Source organism: Plutella xylostella, chromosome 31, assembly GCF_932276165.1.
Source record: "Plutella xylostella chromosome 31, ilPluXylo3.1, whole genome shotgun sequence".
Classification (NCBI taxonomy): Eukaryota; Metazoa; Arthropoda; class Insecta; order Lepidoptera; family Plutellidae; genus Plutella; species Plutella xylostella.
The window spans coordinates 4,323,154-4,348,397 of record NC_064011.1 but is presented as its reverse complement, the minus strand read 5'-3'; the positions used below and the strand labels follow the sequence as shown (position 1 = coordinate 4,348,397).

Genomic DNA, 25,244 nt, shown 5'->3' with positions numbered 1-25,244 from the left:
AAACACATGATGACAAAAAATTATAAAATTACATAAATTAAATTTGTTGACGTTTATTTATGACAAAGGAAAATAGCGGATTTCCTACAAATTTCAAAGCCCACGATTAACAAGCAAGGGAAGGGCATCCGTTCCTTACAATAATTAAAAATCATAAAATACTGTTCCATCCGATTACACGTATAAAAGAAACCTGCATCTAATCCAGACATAAAAAATGGCCGACCCGAAATAAATAATCCAGATCTATAAAAATACAAAGGTGACCTTCCGATCGCTCAGGAAATGTCTACGCCATTTAAAAAACTTAGCCCCATAATTCACAATTAAATCTGCTACTGGTCATGGCCCGAAACCTTATACATAATAAATTTCTTCCTTAAAAAGGTCTGGCTGAAAAGAACAGGATGTAGGCACAAAAGGCGGGAGCGCGTCAGAAAAAAATATAAAGTTGTTTATGGTCATTTTGCCGCCAACGCTCGAGGAGGTTAAATTTAGAATTTAAACTCCTTTTACGAGCGGCCTATCAGGTGAGGTGAGGGTGCATTATTATAATATTACCTTCGTAATGCTATGTTATGAATAAAACTAGGTACCTACTACCTACCTATTTTACTAATGCTTTTAGCGGCAGATTTTAGAAAGCTAAGTGAATCTGTCCGTTGAGCTAAGACCCACGAAGTACACTGAAGACACGAATTTTCAAAAGTAGAATGGTAACTACGCAATATGCTTTGTTCGAAATTTTACTTGACGTCTGGCTGCGTTAATGGAACACCATCATTATTGTAAATATACTTACATGTAAAGGTTCGTTAAGGTACACAGCGCTTGTTAAAGAATTCTTACAAAATCAGTTTGTAAGATCTATCTATCTAAATTAAATAGGTACCTACTCTGTACAAATCGCAACATTTAAAATAACAATAGTTAGAGATCGTCATAATCTCTATGATTACTTGCTTTTCACAATACTAAACGCCTGTTCCATCACTCTGTAGGCCAGTGTTTTTCAACCTTTTTCATGATGCGACCCCCCTGGTATAAAAAAATATTTCGCGACCCCCTTGACCCTTGCGGATTTTTATCATGTATTGTATGTATGTGTAAGTTACAGTATTCCCAATATTCATTCCATACGACGTATTTATGGTCTCCATGATTAGGATTCGAAGTAGTACATGTACTAGTAGTATGTATACTTATCGGATTTAAATTAGCTTTTTCTTTCTGTATTCTTTGAGTATTTAAATATCTTGAATAAAACTTTTAAATGGTGAAATGAAAATAAAAAAACAAAATACCTGGCTTTACAAAAAAAAATTACACATAAATTGATACATGTGGTCGTCGTCGTTGAACCAGGCACGAAGGCCTCCCACGCTACGTTTGCCTATTCGTGGTCTCTACTCGAGAACTCGTTTACCCCAACGGTTATCGGTTTTTCGGCAGATATGACCAGCACACTACCACTTCAGCTTGCATATAGCTGTCAAAGTGCATATATATGTCAGTAATCTTAATCCTCTGACTGACGGAAGACCTCATTTCTGATACGATTTATCAGAGACACCCCAAGCATAGCTCACTCCATATCACGCTGAGCGACTTTAAATCGGTGGACTAGTCCTACCGTCAGTGCCCACGTCTCTGCACCATACGTCATCACTGGCAGGACGCACTGGTTGAAATCTTTAGTCTTCAGGCTCTGAGGGATGTCCAAGGAGAATAAGTGCTGACAAAGTTTCCCGAATGCAGCCCAACCCAGTTGGATGTGCCTTGCAGCCTTCTTGTCGAAGTTGCTTCTGCCTAGCCGAATAGTCTGCCCGAGGTAGACATATTCTTGCACAACTTCGATTGTTGCCTCACCTCCGATCACCGGCTCCGGTTCGATGTGAGTATTGTACATGACTTTCGTCTTGTCCATGTTTGTACCCCGAAGCCTACACGTTGGCAAGCACCATTTAGGCCACTTCCATCATCCAGCTGGATGACTCAGCTGAGTTCCTGCAGAGATTCTGCCATAATAACGATGTCTTCCGCGAAGCAGAGAGGTGTGACATGTACTCGCCATTTATACATATGCCACGTCTAGCGGCATCGTACAGAGTTCTCAACTCCTCGATATAGCGCCAGTCGATTTGAAATCTCTGCAACGCTTCCGAAATTGCCCATGTCTCGATGGAGTTGAAGGCGTTTTCATAGTCCACAAAGGCTAGATCTATACTAAAACAGATCCACGATGGGATAATTTAATAAATAAAAAACAAGCTCAACCTTCGCATTTAAGAAAATTTTAAGTAACAGTATTTTTAAAGTAAGAGTATTTCTTAATAATTTAATACTAATTGTCATTATTGTTTTTTTACTAAAGTTCCCAGTTTTTTGGCCCTTTGGCGACCCCCTTCAGAAGCTTCGCGACCCCCCAGGGGGTCGCGACCCACAGGTTGAAAAACACTGCTGTAGGCCATTCAATTCATAACCTTTTCACACTTCTGACCATCATAAATTACTTTTCCTATCACCAATAAAACCTTCAGCAAAAAAACGTGGGAACCTTTCACGTTTAAAATCACTGCCTGCGTATTTCCGATATTTAAAAGTGTCGCTACTGTCTTCGTAGCACTTAGTCCTTGTTGAATTTTGCTCACAAAATATTTAAGTTTGTCTTTTTTCCCGTTATGAATGGTTTTGATTTGACCGGAAGCATCTATCTTGTCTATTGTTAAATTATTGGCGCGAAGAATGCAGTTCCGTTTTGTAAAACGATTGTGTTTTTTCCTCTGTTGTGTGCTCAGGTGTCCGTGTTTATTTTCTTCAAAATGTAAGTAAGTACATTAAAGTTAGGCATTTATATATTTTTTTCTTATTATACAGGTTATCATGAGGTGCAGTTAAGAATATTACCCTCGGCCTTACACGATCCCCATCGAAGGGCTAAAATTATAATCGAATAAAACTAGCCACACTATCAATTACCTACAATTGATTAATTTATATGAAAGGGCACTTGAAATACTGTCCACTCAGAAACAAGAAACAAAATAGGTAAGTTATACATCTACCACTTTACAGCCAACCTCTATAATATCAACAAGCACCTCTATAGCAAACACAGAAGGGTTACAATAGCTTTTCAGTTAATTTTGTTTGTTTTCCGACTGTGGCTGGCCGATTAGCCGACAATCCTCGTGAATTTATTTGAATTTGGAAGCGCCGCCATTTTAGGTCACGTGTCGTGTAAAGGGAGACTGCTGGTGTTTCATATACAGGGGGTACAATTTTATAAGTTGCAAGTGTTGCAACTATTCAGAGAAAGTAAATATTTATTTTTTCAAAAAAAAAATACTTTAACGTATGTTTTGTTCACGGCGATTTCAGTGTCGGTAGAGATACTTAAATGTGTTTCTTCAGGGGAAAGAAAAGGTTTAGATTAGATACCAACTCCTATTACAGATCTATTAAATTTGTAATGCCATCGTCATTAGTCATTGTCTATGCTTAGGCATGTCAAAATAATTTCCTAACTAAATATAAACTTTTGTAATCTTTCAAAAAAATACCAAAAAATTTGGTGCATTTTCGGAAGACCCTGTATACGATTAAATTGCAGTAGAATACGACACCGTAATTGGAGCACTCAATTTGCGCGCCACTTTTCCACCGCCCGTGTCAAACGCGTGCACGCCGCGCGCCTTTTCAATTGTCTATGCGCGATATCTGCTCTATAATCGAGTGCGTAGTCTATGGCACCCGCTCGGAAAAAAGAAAAACAATCGACCAGCGTTCCCGCGCTTTTCGCTGTCAATGGTATTTTATGGTATTATAAATGCACGATCGTCAGCTGATAAGGTTATTTGCAGGGCACATTTGCGGCTAATTAGTAAAGAACATAGAAACGAGACAGTACAGATAAGGAGATAAGATTGAAGCTAGATCTAGTTTCTCAAAGCAGTTTATAAATGTAGGGGAGTCGGCAAAAAGCGGTTTGTCACGTGTGATAGTTTGATAAAGTTCTATTTGATTTCCCTTATTACCGTTGTATTTATAAGTTAGTAAGTAGGTATACTTATTGCAAAAGATAATAATAAAGATAAATTTAGTGTATAGTGAGTGACACTGACATGGAATTAAAAATCCATGGAATAATGGTGAGAAACCTGGTTCATAAGTCTTTTAATTTTTGGAGTAATGGTCCACGAACAAACTATTCGAATGTTACTTAACTCATACATAATATCAATAGGTACTTTACATAACAAGAAAGTCTGGAAACTGGAAATAAATTATCCAACAACACCATACTACTCGTAAATCATACATCTGTATTGCGAAATGAATAATAAATCCGTACCACAGACAATGGAAGCATTAGGCATAGACAAGGAGTGATTACAAGATTTACAAGGGGTGCGTTCGGAAATACAATCCGCGCACGTCAATTCTATTATTTATGGATTCTTTAACATGTAAGGACTATCGAATGCAGGGGGTTGAATACGGGGGCGTCGATACATTGGACATTTGGCTGTAAAGAAGTGTTTCTTTTGCCTGGCTGCCCATAGAGAGGTTTTGTTTTTTTTCTGCACTTGCGTGCCAAATTGCTTTGGGGTTGGGGTTAAGTGAAAGTGGAGGGTTCAAATTATAAGAAATGTACCTTGTTAAGATAGTCATACAGACAGGTGCAATTTCTAGACCAGTTTATTTTTAAAATATACACATATCTAACAAAGATCACGTATATAGTTTTCTCCCAGACAAAATACTTACGTAAGAAATCAGTAGTTTCCTATCGGTATCAAAGGCTGAATGATTTCCTTTGAGCCCATATCACTAACAAACCGACCCATCCCCGCTGCGACGCGTAAAGAAGAAACTATTGATGCAACTACGGCCCTATTTGTAAGAACTTTTTTATTTTTAAATCTTTTGACAGACGCTTCACTGAGCTAAATATTGCAACATTGTAACCAAGGAGGTGCAATTAAAAAGTATTCCAAAAATCGCATGTACACACCTGGCTGGCAATGACAAAAACTTTTTTGAGGAAAAAGAAATATACAGCCAATTCATCGCGGGCGAAAATTATAATCGGCAATGGAGCGTGCTGCTTAATCCATCGATTCTGTTTTTTATCACATTCGTGAATCGAGATGGGTATTTTATTTTTCGTGTCGAGCATTGGGAGGCTTTGCGTCAGCGAACCTTTGGCATCTTTTTACAAACGTTCCTGTAGAATGATGTCCAATCAAAAAATTCTACTCTAAATTTCATTTGGACTGAACTTACAATCAAGGCAACTTGGAAGATGCATTGACGGCGTTCATCATCATCATCAGCTACAGCTGTTATAATGTATTACTTATTATTAACGGGAAAGTTTGTAATTATGAATCAATCGGATGTAACTCTTTCACGAGAAAGTGGCTGAACAAGCAGCGGAAAGCTATAGATTGCATTCAGTGGCGTACTTTGGGAAAGGTTACATCCAGCAGTATACTGCTATAGATTGAAGAAGAAGAAGGTAAATAATCATAGGAACCGCTTCATATCACGGCAGTTTTACGCTCGCACGGTTCACAAAAGGGCTCCATAATTGAAAATTTCCATGATTTTATAACGAACCGCGAACCTTAGATCAAAGAAGGGCACGTTTCCCTTACAGCGCGAATTTGAGCGGTATAATGCAATAAATTTACTTTTTGGTCGCCAAAATATGGTACTGATAGGTTGGGGTGACCATGGTTTTCGTGAGTATAGGGACACACTAGATAGCTTTAACTTTACCGCAGGCAATATTTAAAAAAATAAATATGTAGGTATCAGTATATGTATGTTAATGCAAGCCAGTGTATACCTACTCGGGCTTGGCAGCTAAAGAGTTAAGTGATTTTTTGTTCAATTTTGTAACTTTTGTCAAATATCAACTCTTACATACTCGTATGTCGATGATTCAAAATTAGAAATTGAATTCCTAATATACCTACAGGCTTTATACCACAATTACTAAGGCATTATTCGAGCTATGTTTCGAGAGACTCCTCCGTTTCTTCAATCAGGTGCTAAAACAAAAGGCACAAAGTAAATTGGTACAAAGGCGAACTTAATGCTAGCAGCATTTTCTACCAGTTAACCTTTGGTGATGTTGAAAAAGTGATTGATAGTGCTTAAGGCTTTGACGATAGAAGATGGTCTAAATTGACATGTTTGGTCACCCTACACAAAATTGAATCTACAGAGAAAGGTCCTGTCAAACCCGACTCCTTTGAAAAATTATTATCAATTCAATTTCTTTTAGCACTCCGCATAAATCCAGTTTTTCATACTTTAGTCTTTAGTTGAAGAGAAAAAAGGAAAATGCAACGATAGGCTCGTTTTTCCATTGTGGAAATTAACGGTTATCAATTTCGGAATTCAATTTCAAATATCGATAATCGGAAACGGAAGGTAATGCTGAAGAGTAATAAAAATGCCGTTTGAAATTGCGTGGTAATAAGTTGAATTTTCTTATAAGTACTAAGCATAGCTTAATGAACATTTTTGGAACTTATTAGATTATTTGAAAAAACGCTAAATCGATCAGAAGTTATGATTTACTTAAAGTAAATGAAATTTTAGGAAAGTTTGACCGACACAATACGTTGCCTTTCAAAAGTAGAAAGAAATAAAAGAAAATTATATATTTTTAATTAACTCTAGTCAGCCAGTGCAACGTGCAATAGAAGAAGCTATAAACAGCCAACGCTGACTATTATATTATAAGCAGCCAGACAGAATGCAAAATGGCGCTATAAGTACAACGCAATAATAGTTCGACTGTTTGTGCATTTCTCCACCATCTTGAGTTCTCGAGTGTTATTCGAGAGGCCACATGCCGCCACGTTTATTAAATACCGCTTTACAGCCACACTTTAGTGGAAATCAATACAATAATAATATGAGATACAAAGTTTTATACGTTTGTAGTACAAACGATACTTTGTACGATATCTGTCTTATTTTGATATTTTGATTTCTAACAAGAAGTGGTGATTTTTATTAAGAAACATACAAGCAACAAGCCACTGTTTTTAGTCATAAAGTCATAAGTAACTTAAAAGCGAAGACCTTAACGTAAATTTAGCACTTTTTGTAAAAAATAACTTTAGTTTTCCGCAACTACCTAATAAAAAAAGCTCATTTTTGGCTTAAAATGTAGGAAATTTTGTTGCATTACCACGCTCCTTAGCAAATATAGGAACCTGAAAAACATGTAAAATAACTGAAACATGAGCCTTCACCGTTTTCGGGTACCATGGAAGCATGGGACATAGTTTTCAGGATTACACATTTCAGAATAAACTTAACAAAATTATAAATTTTAAGCTAAATCGTAGTATTTTTTGTTTTCAGAAGACTTTATGGCATGAGCCATAAAGTGTTAATTTTTTTATAGGTAGTGTTATAAGTTTAGTTAACACAAAAATTTGATAAACACATAACTATGTATAATTGATTCATTACTTTTCATATCATCACAACCCATAATGTCCCCAGTAGTCCCCCCTGCTGGGGCACGGGTCTCCCTCCAATGAAGGAAGGGTTTTAGGCCTAGTCCACCACGCTGGCCTAGTGCAGGTTGGTGGTTCATTACCTTTAGGTACTTACTTTAGCCCAAATGGATATTAAACACAAGATAGCAACTACATTATCTTTAACAATTGTAAACTTAATTAAATATTAGACATTCTTAAAGAGTCTTTGCCAGGCTGTATACATAAATTCCAATAAAACTTACAAATTAAAATTCCCGAAGACATCCCGAAAGATTCATTCTCTATTCGCAAACCCGCTGCGGAATTTCCACAGCCGCATCTACAGGATGTAGCTACTGGCTGGCTATATACAGGGTGCCCTATATGTATGTATATAGAGACACTTGAACGTGGCTCTCTGGCGGTAGTTGTAATTGTAAATATACGGCGGCGGCGGGCCATTCTGAAAATTTCAGCCGTTTTCAGTAAGGCTTTATTTGGGTTTAAATTCAGGGGTTTCCCTTTGACTTGTTTTTCAACGAAGTTTAATGTTTCATTGAAATCTCTTTTAGCTAATAACAATTAAAAGTCTTCAATAGGTTAGCTATTGTTTCCATTATATTTATAGCGAATAAATAAACCATCTTCACGCATACAACACGATAACATTTCGAATTAACGTCCCCATACACAGAACGCAACGAACCAACCTACCCATTTGAGGTCGACAATCTTCAGCGCATCTGGCACGAATTAAAAAAAAACTAATTTCAAATTTGGAATCAGTTGCAGAATAGCACCCCAACAGCCGCTGCGGGGCGCGGGGCGCGGCGTGCAGGGCGAAGATAAGCGGCTTAACTCGGAGCCAGAGAGAGACCCCATCAAGGGGATGCAAGGTAGGAGTAAAAGAGATGGCAACACATTTGTAAACAGCCCTTGAAAGAGAACTGTCTACGGTCTAGTCAGGGTGTTCTAAACTTAAAAGTCGTAAGGACGCAATGGTAGCAAGCAAGTTTCGAGTTTATTACGTTGGGTTAAGGTTGGTGATGGAGTGGTGGCGAGTTGGCGGTAATAATAATGAGGGTTGCCAGAATAAAATAAAAATACATTTTCCCGGGGTATATCTGCGACAAGTAAGTTTGCTGTTGTAATGGTAGCTAGTTAGCTATAGATATAATGTTTGCGTGAAGCACAATTTACTTGAAACGCCTAAAACAGAGTAATTTGAAAGAAGTCGTATAGATACGCTTGGTTAGACGATGTTTTGGGGGGGAATTAAGTATTCATTTTGTTTTTTATTATTATTTCGCTGTGATTCTAGGGAAACGGAAAATGAAAGACAATGCGTACTTACCTATAAAATGTATACCTAGCTATAATTAGGTCCAGAAAAGATAATAAATGATTCCAATTTAGATTAAGTATCTGGGAGTTTTGACAAACTTCCTTAAATATTTTAATTCTTACTTACGTAGTAACTGACGCTATTCTTTCTTGACTATCATCGTCGTCCATTGCTGGATATTATGTTTACAGGGTGTTGCAAAAGTGTAATACTAAGCTGAAAGGGGGTCTCAGGTCGGGTCATTCTGAACAACCTTTGTTCTACGACTTTCACGAATTTACAAAAGATAAAACATATTTAAAAAAAATAGAATAAAAGTTGTGCAGAATGACCATTACAAGCGAGCGGTGGTAGCTCAGTCGGGTAAGCGCCCGCTTCTCACGCCAGAGATGCGGGTTCGATCCCGGCGCTGACATGTACCAATGAGTTCTTTTAACTTAAGTACAATGTATACCATCGCTCTTACGGTGAAGGAAAACATCGTGAGGAAACCTGCATATCTAGATCTAGCACATCTAGAGATGTGAACCCACCAACCCGCAGTGGACCAGCGTGGTGTGGAAATGGTCCAAGCTTAGGAAGGCAGTTTAGACCTTGGGGATATGCACAAAGGTTCCATTCGAGAGAGCCAGGTGCAGGTACTTACACCCCCACAGAGAATAGAATAGAATAGAATAGACCATTACAAATTTAATGTTAATTATAAATTTTATGCAGTGATTTCCCTTGTTCTCATACCCCAGAATTCATAGTTTTTTCTCACTTTAAAATTGTGCTTTTGTTTAAGTAAATGTTTAAGTACGAATGACGTTGTGATACTGTCTTACTTATAATACGAATTTCGACTTATTGATGACATAAACAGTTGAAATTTGTGAGTTTCATTGTCATGTAAACGTTTTTTTCGTAGTGTATGTAAACCTTCTCTAAACTTTACAATACGGTCTATGAATTAGAGACATACATACCTAGTTGAATACTATCCTTCAAGTAAGTACTATCATGTTCTGCTGGGCATAGGACTCTTCCAAGAAACATCATAACCTAGATAGATAGATAGATAATTCTTTATTGCACACAAACACAGAAATTACAATAGAATATGCACAACATAGACGGTACAAATGGCGGCCTTATTACTAAGAGTAATTTCTTCCAGACTACCTCGGAGGAGAGAAATTATACAAAAGAAAAGGGGAAAGTGCAAAAAATTACAAACATAACTTATAAAAGGAAAAATTAACAATTATATAAAACCTAGAGTCTAGGTCTTAGACCCTTACTGCATTGCTATGCACAAATTAATTTAATTCTGGTCTCATAATACACTCACGAGCAAAGAAACAGTTCCAGCGAGAATAGCACCAAATTACACCTAAACGTCTATCTTTATATAATAGTATAAATTATATTTATTTATACATACCTACTTACGATATCTACATACCTAATTGTTGCTTGCTATGAATGTTAAGTAATTGAATCATAAATGTTATACAAACTTTCAAATAGATACCTACTAATAGACACAAGTTGTTAATTGTATATCCTTACTAATATTATAAATGCGAAAGTAACTGTGTCTGTCTGTCTGTCTGTCTGTTACTCTTTCACGCCAAAACTACTGAACGGATTTGAATGAAATTTGGTATACATACGGTCTAGACCCTGGGAGAGAACATAGGCTACTTTTTATCCCGGAATTCCCACGGGAAAACTTTTTAAGGCGAAGCGAAGCGCGCGGAAACAGCTAGTAAATTATAACGCAGAATGAAGGTGCTGCGCACAATCCTGCGAGGATTATTGTAGTATCCTTAAGCTTGTCTTTTTCTTATGTATTATTACCTATAATTAAATAAATAATAATAATAATAATGACGCCGCCTGCATTATTGAAGGTAAGTATATACCTTTAACAGTGCATCAGAACAGAATATTACTTACTTAACGTACAATACATACCATAGTTAACCATTTTCTTCCTTTTTCTCGCTGTGTTAAATGTAGTTTTTTTCAACAAGTACTACTCCCCTGCCATGACACAAGAGAATACAATGTTAGCAGGCTTCCGTCATCGAACCTGCGATATCGGGTTACGGTCAACCACTGCGCTCTCGCGATCGATACAAACATACTACGTTTCTTTGTCTGTACTTGCCTAGTCAGTTTTTTTTTTAACTTTACTGTGTTATCTTCAAAACTACTAAACCCGGTTTACATTAAATTTGAGATAATAAGTGCCAATTTTGCCATAGTGGGTTAGAGCATAACTTGGTATTGTTGTTAGGATTATTGCTTGACTTTTGACACATCTGTCAAGAATTTAATATGGAGATGACGATCAGTCTTTCCCTGGTTACGATCTAACCAACCATGGAGAAATTGGAGCTAAACATTATACCTAAGGCGTTTAACAGCCTCGAGGGCGTTTTATCATATAGGTAGGTACTTACCTAAGTTTTGATGTTAGAATCTTATTTGAAACTCAAACTCAAACTCAAATTTTTTTATTCATCGTAAAAATATAAAATTTTCTGATGAACGTCAATTTTTACAAACTACTCTCCGTTCGGATAAGGGGGGCTCTTTCTGTCTAAGGAGAAGAACGGAGGCAAGAAACTCCTGAGCCATCTTTTCAAAAAAAGACTTAATACTAGTTAGTATACAATACTTATAAGCTTAATAATAATAATTATAATAATATGAGCAGAGCTAACCATTTATCACAGCCATGCATTAACGTCCTCTAAGTAATCATCAATTTTATAATAAGCTTTTTTACAGAGTTTCTCTTTAATAATTTGAATACAGATGTTGCATTTTCAAAAGTCATAGAACAAAAGCTGTTCAGAATGACCCCCTGTGTCACTCTCTTTCGGTTTATTATAAATAAACTTTTTGCAACACTCTGTAACATCCTGTATACGTGCTTATTGTATTTGTTAGTAATAAGTTTATTCGATACAATTCGATACCTCTGAATGAAGCGGCATTTGAAAACCGAAGTCTGTAGATTTGAAAGAAGAAGTTAGTTTACTTACATAGCATAGCACTGGTGGGAAGATAATTCTTTCACATATAGCACATCTCTGAAGGGAAAGTAGACTTGGGTTCGTCACCCACCGCCATGGTAATAATATGTGGGGACATCTCATACACAGCCATTCGATCACAATAGCTAGGCAGAGCCTGTAATATACATAGATATCGGACAGCTGATATATTTACACAGATACATATATTATATCCATGACCCGAGCACAAATATCTAAGGTAATCTGCCTTTAAATAAATACAGCCTACATGTGCAGCATGTTATATCTAAGCCCGAAACTGAAATCAGAATTTGAAAATTAACGAAAAAAATATATTTTGGCCGGGAATCGAATCCGGGCCCTTCGGAATAGCAGTGTGGGTCACTACTACCACTACACCATTCGGTGGTGAAAGGATTGTCCAGTCAGATCAGCAAATTAGGGAAAAATCTAAATTTTATCTTATATATTATTAGGACTTTATGTAGTATGTGTTATAATTTTAATAAGACATAGGCAAAAGACCATGAATTGGACCCTTTCCTTCGATTCGTACTTTCCCGGTTACTCTGAATTACTTTTCTTGCTCACCTATAAGTACATAAACAAATGTTCAAATAAAACACAGGAGGTTGTATTTATATGCATATATTCGGATTCAATATCTCAATAGCTATCAGTTAATAATAGTCATTAATATTACAACTTAACTAAAAAAAATACACTGACTTTCATCCAAGTACTTATTGTACTAAACTTAATTTTAACTTAGCTTTATGTCCAAGCTTAAAATTTACTATAAATTACAAATTTCATTACAATTTTATTAGGACTAATAAAATAATAATCAAAGGTTTAAAAATATAAAATGAACTATTAATCTCATCTACAGGATCGCACAATTATTCCAGGTTTGTTAATTAAAAAGAAATTATTCTACACTCAACACTTAACGGCAGTTTTATTTGGCCAATAATCTAGAAATTAATTAAATAAATAACTATATTACAAATCAACGTTGGATTAAGAAGTAGGTAGGTACAATCACAGTTTCTTTTATGTTTATGAAGTTCACTGGAATTTTTACTTACTATATTTTTTGTCGTAAAATAAAAACGTCGATCCCACAATTTATACTTACAAAGATAAACACACACATTTACAAATTCTTTTTAAAAATAATCTCTTACTAATTAATTATGTACAATAGAACTCTAAATTAAGTTTAGCGAATTCTCAACTCTAAAAACATAGCCTTAATATACATATTACTTGATATGACTTCAGGTTTATACAATAGGAAGGGTAATAATGAAAAAGTTCTAAAAACTAAATTATGTTATAAGCGGATGTTTTTTTAAAACCAAAATCAAAATTCGATGCTACGATTCAGGCCATAGTAATTTTATTTTGTCGTTGCTCCAAAAATCTTCGTTTTGAGTAAAATATGTGATATTTTATGTTAACAAGTAAATACAAAGAAATTTATGTAAAATAAAAAATCGGTTCTATATTTTAAGGCAGACATCAAGAACACAAGCAACAGATGAAAATTCAGTACGTAGGAATTAATATATATTTTTAAAAATGTTGTCTGTCAGCGTTATAGCCAATTTTCTTCCCAACACTTTTGCTGAATGAGTTCGAGAGTTCAATAAGTTTCACCAAAATTATTAGAAAGAAAATATGCTAGTTTTAAAAATATGTTGTAGTTGGAATTGAAGAAAAATACTGACTTAAATCTGTCTACGGTCTATTATGTTTTTAACACCTGCCTGAAAATATGTTTTATGTTTTTAAAGTTCATATAAGTTTTACTTTAGATTGATATAATTAACTGATATGTCCCTGAATCAAAGTGAAGATATTTTTCAGCAGTTCCAAGCATTTTTGGTGGTTAGTGAAACAAAATCAGTGTAGATAAATAAAGCTTCCAAAATCAGAATGAAACTGTTGAAAACCATCTACAACAATGATTGGTAAAAAAATGTTTTTTTTTATACAATATCACTATAATGAAATATTTTTAAAACAACTATTACCTTATACACACCCACTCCATAACACCCTATATACAACAAATAACCTACGCCTGTGCATCGATCACTTTAGGAAGAAGAAAATCTAAAAACGCTGCTCATCTTAAACTAAAACGTAACCAATTTCAAATGAAATGTTCTTTTCACTTATCGAGCAATTTTTTTTGTTAATAGCAAGAAAAACGAGCGGCCATTTTTAGTTTTAAGGTTAGGCACCCTTCCCGCGCAAACGACCACAGACAAAGAACCATAGACTAGAGCACTACACCATATTGATTCCGTATTTCTCCGGCGCGAAATAGCTATTTCCGGTGTTGGAGAAGTTTGTAATCTGTGACGCTTGCAGCATGCTGAGATGTGGCGAGTTCTGTGATTGGTTCTCCGGCGATTCCGAGCCAGTTGATAGGATGTTGTGGTGGGAGGGCCATGCGGCGGGCGGGGAGGGGTTCCCGAAGGACACCTGGTTGTAGAGCTGGTTGCCGTTGGATGTGAGGTTGTGGCCGTGGCCGCCGTGCGACTGGTTCACTGATGAGCCGTTGAAGTATTCCATCTGTGGATGAGAAAGCTGTTGAGACATGGGTGATTGAGGTAATATGTTGTAAATTAGTTCGAAAGTTTCAGCGTCGATGATGTGTTTAATAAACCGAACTAAAAAGAGTGTCATAGATAGAGTTGATGACATAAATAAGAGTGTTGTAAGGCATGGCGGGATAGTTCGCTTAAAACATGGCTAAGAACACGATCGATATAAAAACTCATTCAAATAGATTCATCTGTTTCGGGGCTACGTGGTTACAGACAGATACACCTGAATGAAATATCTTGATAAAACTTATCGTCTACTTATAAGTGTAATTACATAGCAAAATCGAACTTGATTGGTTTTTTATCTTGATAAATATAATTAACCAAGGTGCGTTTTGTGTAATCATACCAATTTTGATGATGATGATGCAGAATAGAAAATGGTAAGTATAAGTAATTCTAAGTAAAAACAGAGTTGATTCTCACCTGACTGGGATAATACGGCGAATTATACGCGCTCTGCCCGTACCCCTGATGATGGTGGGACGTCGAATAACTCCTGATATAGTCCGAGCTGCCGGGCCAATGGAAGCTGTTGTAGCTATCCGGGTGGTAAACATTCCCCGGACCATTCAGGCTCTGGGGGGTGATGGGAGGGGATGGAGTCGTCATAATACTGGAGTTGGACCCCAGAGGGGTTAGGTTCCCAGTCAAACGCGAGCTGTATTGGTCCTTGACTAAACTGCTTCCGAAACTCTTCTCCGAATAGTCGATCTTCGAGGAGTAATCCAGCCTTTTTGGACTGCTATAGTGCTCCTGCTTTGGGGTGACTCCGTAGGAATGAACGTTGGAAACGGAGTCTGAAGGTGAACTGTCTTTGTTGCTCAATCTCAGCGCTTCGCTGGAGTAAGAATTGTGGTGCAAAGAGGTCAGGTTTTTGTTCAACGGCGAGGAGTCGTAGTTGGATTGCGCTGTCTCCTTCTTGCATATGACGTTTATCGGAGGACTGACCGAAGTGGTGGGTGTTATGGGTAAATTAGGCGATGTGGTGGTGATACTGGGTGTGTTTTGGGTTGTCGCGTTGCTGGATGAAGATTTTGAGGAGTTTATCTTGGATGAGGAGGAGTTTGAGGACTTGAGGTTGGAGGAGGACACGGATGAGCCAGATTTGGTGTTGGACGAGGATTTGCTGGAGATCTGCGTGTTGGACTGCTGCTGCAGCTGCTGCCGGCATTTCGCTCTTCGGTTCTTGAACCAGACCTGGGGAAGACAGTTGAGGGTTAGTTTTGTTTAAAGACGACTAGAAAAACGAATATTTATTCAGGTAACATACCTATCTACAGAACAGTTATTTCCCAGCTACAGAGTAATTGCTTAAAAAAATATAGAATTCCTTAACGAAAAGGGAACCATATCTTCGTCGGTAATACTGCAGAGCATGAAAATACAACCGACTATGTAGTGCCATGAACAGTCAGTAGATAAAATCAAAATCGTTTAAACTAACCAACCCAAAACTAAACAATTGAATCAGCACAACGCATCAACAAAGCAACCATACGCATTGATCATACGCCCTCAAAGCGCTTCATTAAGGTAACTTGCCAACCTAATTATCCAAATTACACGATAAAAACCCCCGTTTGATTCTCAAAGCCATTATATTTAATCCATCCGCCCCCTTCTGTGCAATGTACAAGTCAATAGCGTGTTATTACGAATATTCGACGGTATGCTATGCCCAATGTTTGGTCAAAGGCTTTTCGTTTTAATAGTTTGGCAAGAAAAGGGATGCACGGAGTTGGAATTTGGTATGATTTCAGTGATTTTTCTTTCCTCAAATTTAGGCGGAAATTGAGACAAAATATTAAATTAATTAGTTAACAAAAACATACAATTGCATTCCTTAAAAACATTCAAACCATTGCATCATCTAAATACGCCACCGCCCGCACCAACAACAATGGACATCAAACAACGAGGAACGCAATTCAAAAATCGAATGGCTTGCTCTTTTTTCCCGTCTAATTATGCCACATCTACACAATAGCACAGGAGGGGCTCGGCAGGGGGCGCACTCGTAATCCCGGCCGAGTATGAAGACGCACGTTACACGTTGACTTTACGAAATGTGATACGGCTTGTGATTGGCCCTTTTCTTTCTTCTTTTTCTAATGTTTCATGTCACATCGTATGTGGCCAGGGTGAATGGGAGTAAAAAGGTTGGAAATAAAAATATTTTTTGTTAAATAAAATAAAGCGCTTTTTAATGAGAAGTATTGCGTAATGTAACTGAAAAGGTGTGCCGCAAGGATGTATTTAAGGACCAATACTATTTCATTATAATATACTGTTATGATTTGAAAATTCTGATAACTTGAGAAATCTTTTCGAAGCCGTGACTTCAATGTCAGATGTAATGTGACAAACGTAAAAAAATGCAAAATAATAAATTTATCCACGGTTGAATCGTAAACTAAATTAACACAGCTGATATACCACTTCCATTTTCACAAAGCTTTTGAACGCTCACAAACAACGACGCCAGCGGGCTGCGTGATTCGATATTCAATTTTCAAATTTCGAATTTGGAAATGGATCGCGAAACGCTCTGAATATGAAAATCAGTAGATGTGACTCCTTTGACAAAATCCTTTCCTAGATCTTTCACATCCATAAAATGCCCACGCCAAATGACCCCAATTTCTTAACACATTTGACTGAAAATGAACACAGTATTTAGGTTTTTAGTCGCGATATTCTGAAGCGTTGATAAATGTACTTTCTTATTGCAGACGGCGACGACTGTTAGTAACATTTAAGTTCATCATACTCAAGTAACAAATACTTTTTGATCGTCAATTTTGGAGGAGTAAACAGTGTATTTTGGAGTAAACAGAAAAAGTTAATCATTACACAGCAGGACTTCTCATTCAATTTCTTGTTCTGCCGTAATCGTAACTCGATTACTGCGCTAATGCGGTACTCGTGTCGGTATAAATTGAACGTTCAAACGAATTAGCAGTCAGTCGAGCGACGGATGTCGCCGGAGACTGTAGGGTTCCGTAGTCGAATTGTTTAATGATATTGAAGGCGACGAGGTTAAGGAAGTAATTCATTGATGATTATAGATCTCAAATTGGATATAAACTGAAATTATATAAAAAGTACAGAATTGTAAGAAGGGACAATGCGATATGTTTCATAAACTTATTATAATATTATTGTAAATCTGTTAAAAAGCTTTTGAGTCCTAAGTAATAGAACTTAAACCTAACTAACGTTAAACCCCACCGATATTCAACACTAAAAGTCGCATAACTTTTGAATGGCTAAGGCGATTTTGATAAAAATATGTCTAAGAAAACTCGGAGATTCTAGAAAATCGAAAATGGGTTCAGCCGTTTGGGGCTACGCTTTCACAGATAGATACACAGATACGTTAAACTTATAACATCCCTCTTATATTCGTCGGGGGTTAAAATAGGTAAATAGGTCTATAATCATCATCAACATTTAGTTCCCATGACTGAACACGCTTTATCAATTTCATTTCAAAATGCGTGTCACGGTTAAAAGATAACGTCCAAAGAACATTGATAAAACGTACATTTTATAATTGATAGTTATATTTACTTGCTCAAAACCAATTAATCAATGGGGCATTATAAATCACTCCATCATTTTGATAAGATTTGTACCTACAGAGATGTAACCTTTGGAACAATAAGGATATTCTATTAGATACACATAACATTTATCTGACTCTATTACCTTATTAGGTAACTATGTATGTTTCCCTTACTAGCTGTTTCTCTGTCTACCTGTCTACCAGTCTCTCCGTCTACTTGTCTGCCTGCCTCTCTATCAACCTGTCTGTCTATCTGTATATTACCTGCACGCGGCTCTCCGGTAAATTAATCTTCAGGGCCACCTCCTCTCTCATGAAGATGTCGGGGTAGCGGGTCTTGCCGAACAGGGCTTCTAGCACGTCGAGTTGAGCGCGAGTGAACGTCGTTCTCTCGCGACGTTGCTTGCGGGGGTTCACACCTGAGGGGGGAGAGAGGGGGTTAGAGATAGGGTTTATTGTTTATTTATTTATAATATTTCTTAATAATACAATCAATTTGATTTGAATGGAGTCGTGCTATGTTGTATTTTCTGATTTAAAATGTTGTTATTGATATAAATCCTCATGTTTTCAAGTTGTATTAATGATCTATAGTAAGACAAACGTATTTCACAAATGACTTTGCTTTTTATGTCACCTTTTTCTTCTGATTTTATTAAAGGTTAGGTTAGGTTAACTTATAACTATAGGTATAGGCCGCCAGATGCGCACGCTAAGACGTGACAAAAGACACTCACATCACGCGGCTTCGAGAGCGACGCAAAACTTATTTGTCATGTCTTGTCGTGAGCGTCTTGACCCCCGTGATAGGCCTTCTGTACCTTTCTTATAATATACAATCTACATCCAGCTCTTACGCCTAACTGTAAGTATACTGTCTAATGTCTACTAGGAAGAAGACAGCCCGATGACTGGGAAGAGCGTCGTACGATTCGCACGACATTTTGTCCCCTAGTAGGTTCTCGGCTTGAGACGGTTGAACATATTCTTTGAGACGGTTGAGCATATTCTGTTAGCTTGTCCACCTACTACAGAAACAACATTATCTATTCTTGGACCAACAGAGCGCCTACCTCAGCTATTGCAACACCCAGGCTTGCTGCTCCAGTTTACTCGGGAGCTAGGCTGGCTGAGCTGAAATCAAGGGGATATGTACAAAGGTTCCACTCGAGAGAGCCACGTTCAGGAACTTCACCCCCTACGAGAATAGAATAGAATAGAAAAAGGTTCTCGGCTTTACTATATTTATTAGTTATTATAAAAATAGACACACGTATTGTATCCATATCTCCACTGTATAACACTATAACTAATCAGACAAATAATTTCAAATGAATATTTTATAGTGTTGAAAATGTTTAATAAAATATTTAGTTTAGAACCTATAAAACGGTATTGGTTATTAACTGTTTCATTGTCCATTTCGGCGGCTCGGCCACCGTGCCAATAAATTTTATTAGCAGTTTTGATGTCCGTCAGAATGGCGAGACCAACCGCGGGTCTAAAATAATTTCCGCTTTTTTAGATGTAATCAATTTGTTTTTTTTTTAATTGGATTACCAGAGTTAATAGTGTTTTTAATTCAATCATATAAATACAGAGATCTCAAAGTAGATCGTAAAGGTTAGGGGTGTTTTAAAACAAAAGTAAACTGTGATTTTTTTTTCAGTTTAGTTTTTAAATAAGATTTGTATACTTTTTAACAACTCTTATTTTAGTCTTATTCCGTTTGATTGTTACCAGGTATTGTATAGTTACATATTATTAATCAGCTTAAGTAGCAACATTTATACTTACCTACTACCTACACAAGAAACAACAAAACAAATAATAATATTTAATTAATTAAGTGGATGTAAAATATTTTTTCTATTTTCACAAAAAAAGCCCTGTCATTTCAAATTCTTGTCTTTCCATGTTTATTATATTAAAAACAATAAAAATCAAAAATCTCATCACGTTAGGTCAATAAAACCTAATTGTGTGTCGCGAAATCAGCAATTTAGGTGTCAAAATTGTAAAAAGAAATTAATATTATAATTAACATCGGCCAACCCGACGCTGCGACTATAATTATGAAAGTACAGTCAGCCTAAAATATGAAATGTGGTATAGCATAAACTCACGGGCAATGAAAAGGTTGCACTTAGAAAAGCACCAAATTACTCCTAAACGGAAATGGCTGACTGAATGACGGTTTCAGTAACATTGAAGTACATTTAACAGAGCATCAGGATATTACCAATTAAAAACGGTAATGTTTTGTTGAAATAATGAAAACTTTGAAAATATTGGGGTCGTTTGGTGCCGGCATTTTGTGAGTGGAACTATTTCATTGCCCGTGAGTGTTTTTAATTATAAATACAATGAACTATGTCATTGCCAGCTTCATGTACCTACATATTTAGAGAATAGGATTGAATGCAGAAATTAAAATTTCCCTTATTCATCTTAGCTTTTGCCTAATGGCTGTTGAAGTGTTTAAATTTTAATCGGCTTAAACAAGTGGTACTTTAGTGTTAAGTTAACTGAATGAGTACCAACTAACAAACACTTAATTGTTTGTTTACAAACTGTATAATAATCTTAATTAAATAACTCACAGTACCTACCTACCCCATTCATTATTATAATAATTAAATTAATTTATTCAAGTAACAACTAACAAGACTCATAGATTTTTAGTAGACACGGTTTAAGTTAGTAATGATAGAACTTACAGCATTTAAAAAAAAATCATTCTTATTTCTACATTCATAATTACATAGGATACCTACAGAGTGTAGCAAAAGTAGTGTACTATTGAAAGTCACGTGACCATCAAAGTTTATAATAGAGAAACATTTTTTTTCTAGGTAGGTACATGATAACATATTCTCTATGATAATAATTATATTAATTATGGTATTTTTATACCTACTTCGCTCCTTCATTAGACAGTACTTCGTAACTCGGTAGCCAAAATAACCGGCAAAGTTTATAAGTTTATAACAAATTAGCATAACATGATTAGAAAATTTATAAAACCGCTATAAATTACACAGCTATTCGTATTTATCAATTTTACTCGTTATACCGGTTTTTGACAGTCGTTGACAGACAGAAATTGCGATATTAGATAGATAAGAGTATAGCTAGAAAATGTTATCCAGGCTAAAATGAGTTGCTTCTTTCCTATTAATGTAAGTATATAACCCTATATACAAGCATGTACCTATAGGAAGTAATTATAAGATAAGACAAACTGAGCGGCTAAAAAACACTAAAACAGTTATTTTCTCATATCTGCCATAGTCTATGGAAGATATGCGAAAATGGCCCATAGACATAGAGACACATCGTTTATGTGCTAACAAAATACACAAATACAATTAATGACATATGGCTAAACCAGTGTACCTATCGCCTTTTCGGAAATACATAAAAACAAAATTTATAATAGGAGCTCATTCACGATGATCAACAAACTAATTAATCTATTTACCGACACCCCGCGTTCAATCCATTAGATTCAATGATTCAATTCGCCAATAATATTAACTTGGTTACGTTTCCCGCCCTTACGCAGTGCTGCCAACATTATCATGCTAATAACAACGCATACTGTTCCCTTTATGACATTATACCGGTAATCTGTCAACGTGAAACACCCCTAGTTGGGGTTGCCAGAATTTATGTGTTAACTTGATTTATGGTGGCAACCCTAAAGTTATGCTTTTTGGCTATGTAGGTTCCTAACATTATGTATCGTTTTATTGTTTAGTTTACATGTAGGGTAGACTTTTGTGAGTGATCGACGCTTTACGAAATTTTCTGCCACGGCAAAAAAATCGCGAAAAACAACAAAAACTATAAACTCTTAAATATTACAAAGTTGCGAACCTATGTAAGGTTCGCAACTTTGTAATATTTAAGAGTTTATAGTTTTTGTCAAATTTTACTTTTATTATAATATTAATAAGTAGGTTAGTACCTTTTAAATACTGATTGTATAACTGATAAAATTTACCTGTAGGATATTTTTAGGTAAAAAACTTTTTACCTAAAAATATCCTTACATATTTAATTATGTCATTTCCATGTTTTCGATAACAATCACACATTTACCTCTATATTTTACGATACCTTAGTACTTCGTGCGTTCTATAACCCGATTTCTCACATAAACGTCTCCTTTACTGTACTTTGTGGGCTGTTTGATTAGAATAAATTGCTACTTGTGTAGCACCTACGCAGACACGCTAGCACTAGGAGTAAGGGTGTTATACGTTGGATGTGTGTCTGTCATGTATCTCCAAAACGGAAATACCTACTGATTTGAAGTGTTTTTTTATTATATTCAAACGACAGTGTTCTTAGTAGATTATGATTAGTACCAAATGCTCGATGTTAAATCTAAACGCCATCATCCGTTCAAAAGGTTAGTTTATTTGTCATGAAATCATTTATTTTTCCTGTAAGTACCTTAGTTTTGTATGAAATTAGGTACAATACACATATTTATAAACAGTCCCGAGTTAATGCATCTTTTTCTGTATTAGGTTTGGGCTGAATACCTACAATGAGATAATAATAAATAAAATTAATAATCTAGCTATAATCACTACGAGCACTCCTTATCACTTGCGTTAATGAATGGTAGCATCACTCGCCCAATGAATCAAAGCTCGATTTCCAATTGAAATGCCAACAAACTAAAAGCAAACCCCAACAGAACATCCCCAAACCGCCGCTAAAACAACGGCACGGCTTAAACCCAAGCGGCCATTAGCGTCCTATAAACTGTCAGACTGACAGTTGATGTTCCCGCCATTCGCAAACATGGCCGCGCGAAAATAACCTCAAAACCGTTCAGAAATACAACTCAAATGAGTTATTCGAGTATTGCAGCTGGAGAAGCATCCCCTATATTTTACACATCATTAAAAGAGATATCTGAAGGGCGCCGCGGGGTCAAACACCGTGAAAAACGGGAAAATAATAAATTTGAGGATTTTAAGGGGATGTTGATGTGGTTTTGGTCGGCGTGCGCCGGATCCGTTCATTTGTAGTCGGGGTTTAGAAAAAACATTTAAGGAAAAATATAAAGTTTTTGGAGGAATCTTTATGATTTATGTCCATTGCAGATAAATAAATAGGCATACGCACTTATTTATTTTCAGATTTGTTTTAGAGGTAGGTACTAGTAGTACCTGATTGAGGATTGTTTTTACAAGTGACCTATAATTAAGTTTCAAAACAATACCTAATCGATATTGCTTGGTAGCATCTCATCAAGATTAAAAGCTTAATTAATTGGGGATATATTTATCGATTGTATAGTCATTAATAAGTATACGAACCTACCTCCAACCGTCTCTCCTCCTCCTTAAGTTTTAAGTGGTTCGTTAAACAAATCCCTTATAAAATTGTTCGTTAATATTGTCTATGTCCAATAATTTAACTTACCTAAGCAACTTACGGACATTCTTTGCTGGCTTAGCCATCAGCAGATCAAACCACACACCTTTTAGAATTATCTATAAATTTGTAACAAGATCTCTACACGAATATACCATTAGCACCCGATAGACCTCAAACTTGATCACGAATCTCCGGTAGCTATCGAAAATCAGTCGCCATGAACTAGAGGCATTATAGAAACGAGGCCCAAGCCTGTTCTATCAGAAAAAGAAAAAAAAACTAACCATGTCACAAGGATTAGCGCGAGCCCCTCATTGTCATCCACAACAATTGAAATACATCCGTCCCGCTCCAACACAAGCCTTTCACCGAGCCAGAATGAGGCAGATGCATTTCTATTTATTTTCACTTTTCAATAGATAGGTAATGTGACAGTTTTCGTATGAAATGTTTGTTGGTTTTTCAATGGGGTCGGATTGTAGCGACTAGTTTCGGATACGTTGTATTATTTTATTTTTAATCCGTAAGCGAGCGGGCGACGTATAAAAGTTTTTAATAACTATTTCGGGCCGACAGAATACGGTGTCGTTTGAATGACATTTCAGTTTTGAAATTGGAACGCTATATGGGACGGCTTAACAGTATTGATTTTTAACTTTTAACACAATCCGGGCGCATGAAGCTCGCAACAGTATAACAAGGTTATTTTTAAAATTAATAGCAACACCGGATAATCTGTTAACGACAAAAGGTAAAAGAGAAAACAAACACGTGACCATAGACATTCCATAACTGGCTGAAAATAATAAAGAGTACTTTGTCTATGCTCGGCTCTACGTTGTCTATGGTGTGTTGGTACAAAAGCGCGCGTTTCGAGTCGACACGCAGTCTGCCCACTATAAACTTTTGACACTCTCGAAATTAAAGAGACTTATGAGTTGCTTAGTTAATGATTTTTAATTTCAATAGGGATTACATCTTCTTGTAACATGACCTGTTTTTTTCATCTCTGGTATGCTTGTTTTTCTATTATAAGTGTTTGAGTAATGAGGGTAGAATTCCTTTGTGCTTCAGTTGAAAGTGGAAGAGTGATGTCTTTATTAGGGAATGTTGGTTCAGGATTAACAGTACCTAAGTATAAGAAACTAGGCAATCAATTTAGGACGAGATATGCTGGTTATAGTTTTAAACAACCTACTTTCACTAATAGTATAATTAATTAAGGTAATTATTTTATTTAGACCTATTATTTTATGGAGGAACAAATAATACGTTAACATTTCAAACAAACTTATTTACAGTAATTCTATTCTATTCTATTCTCTGTGGGGGTGTAAGTACCTGCACCTGGCTCTCTCGAGTGGAACCTTTGTGCATATCCCCAAGGTCTAAACTGCCTTCCTAAGCTTGGACCATTTCCCACCACGCTGGTCCACTGCGGGTTGGTGGGTTCACAAATCTAGATGTGCTAGATCCAGATATGCAGGTTTCCTCACGATGTTTTCCTTCACCGTAAGAGCGATGGTACACATTGTACTTAAGTTAAAAGAACTCATTGGTACATGTCAGCGCCGGGATTCGAACCCGCATCTCTTGATTGAGAAGCGGGCACTCACCCGACCGCTCTAATTCACAGTAAATTAAAATTGAAAAAAAATATTTTTCAAAAATACTTGATTGGCGCGGCAAAAACAAAAGCCACTTCGCACATAAAATAACATAAAGTCATCACTTATCGCTCGACCGTCGCGA

At 36.3% G+C, this 25,244-nt stretch overlaps 1 protein-coding gene across 2 annotated transcripts in view; it reads right to left on the bottom strand.

The window, feature by feature from the left end:
• Window positions 1-12,526: 12,526 nt before the first annotated feature.
• The window catches only part of LOC105385102 (homeotic protein ocelliless), a 47,273-nt gene continuing 34,555 nt past the window's right edge, over window positions 12,527-25,244 (bottom strand). For both annotated transcript variants that reach the window (XM_048632259.1, XM_048632260.1), the window contains exons 4-6: window positions 18,354-18,508; window positions 14,945-15,718; window positions 12,527-14,483 (exon numbers count right to left, since the gene is read on the bottom strand). In XM_048632259.1, coding sequence (XP_048488216.1) covers window positions 14,196-14,483; window positions 14,945-15,718; window positions 18,354-18,508 — 1,217 coding nt within the window. In that variant the 3' untranslated portion in view covers window positions 12,527-14,195. The remainder of the gene's footprint in view (window positions 14,484-14,944; window positions 15,719-18,353; window positions 18,509-25,244) is intronic.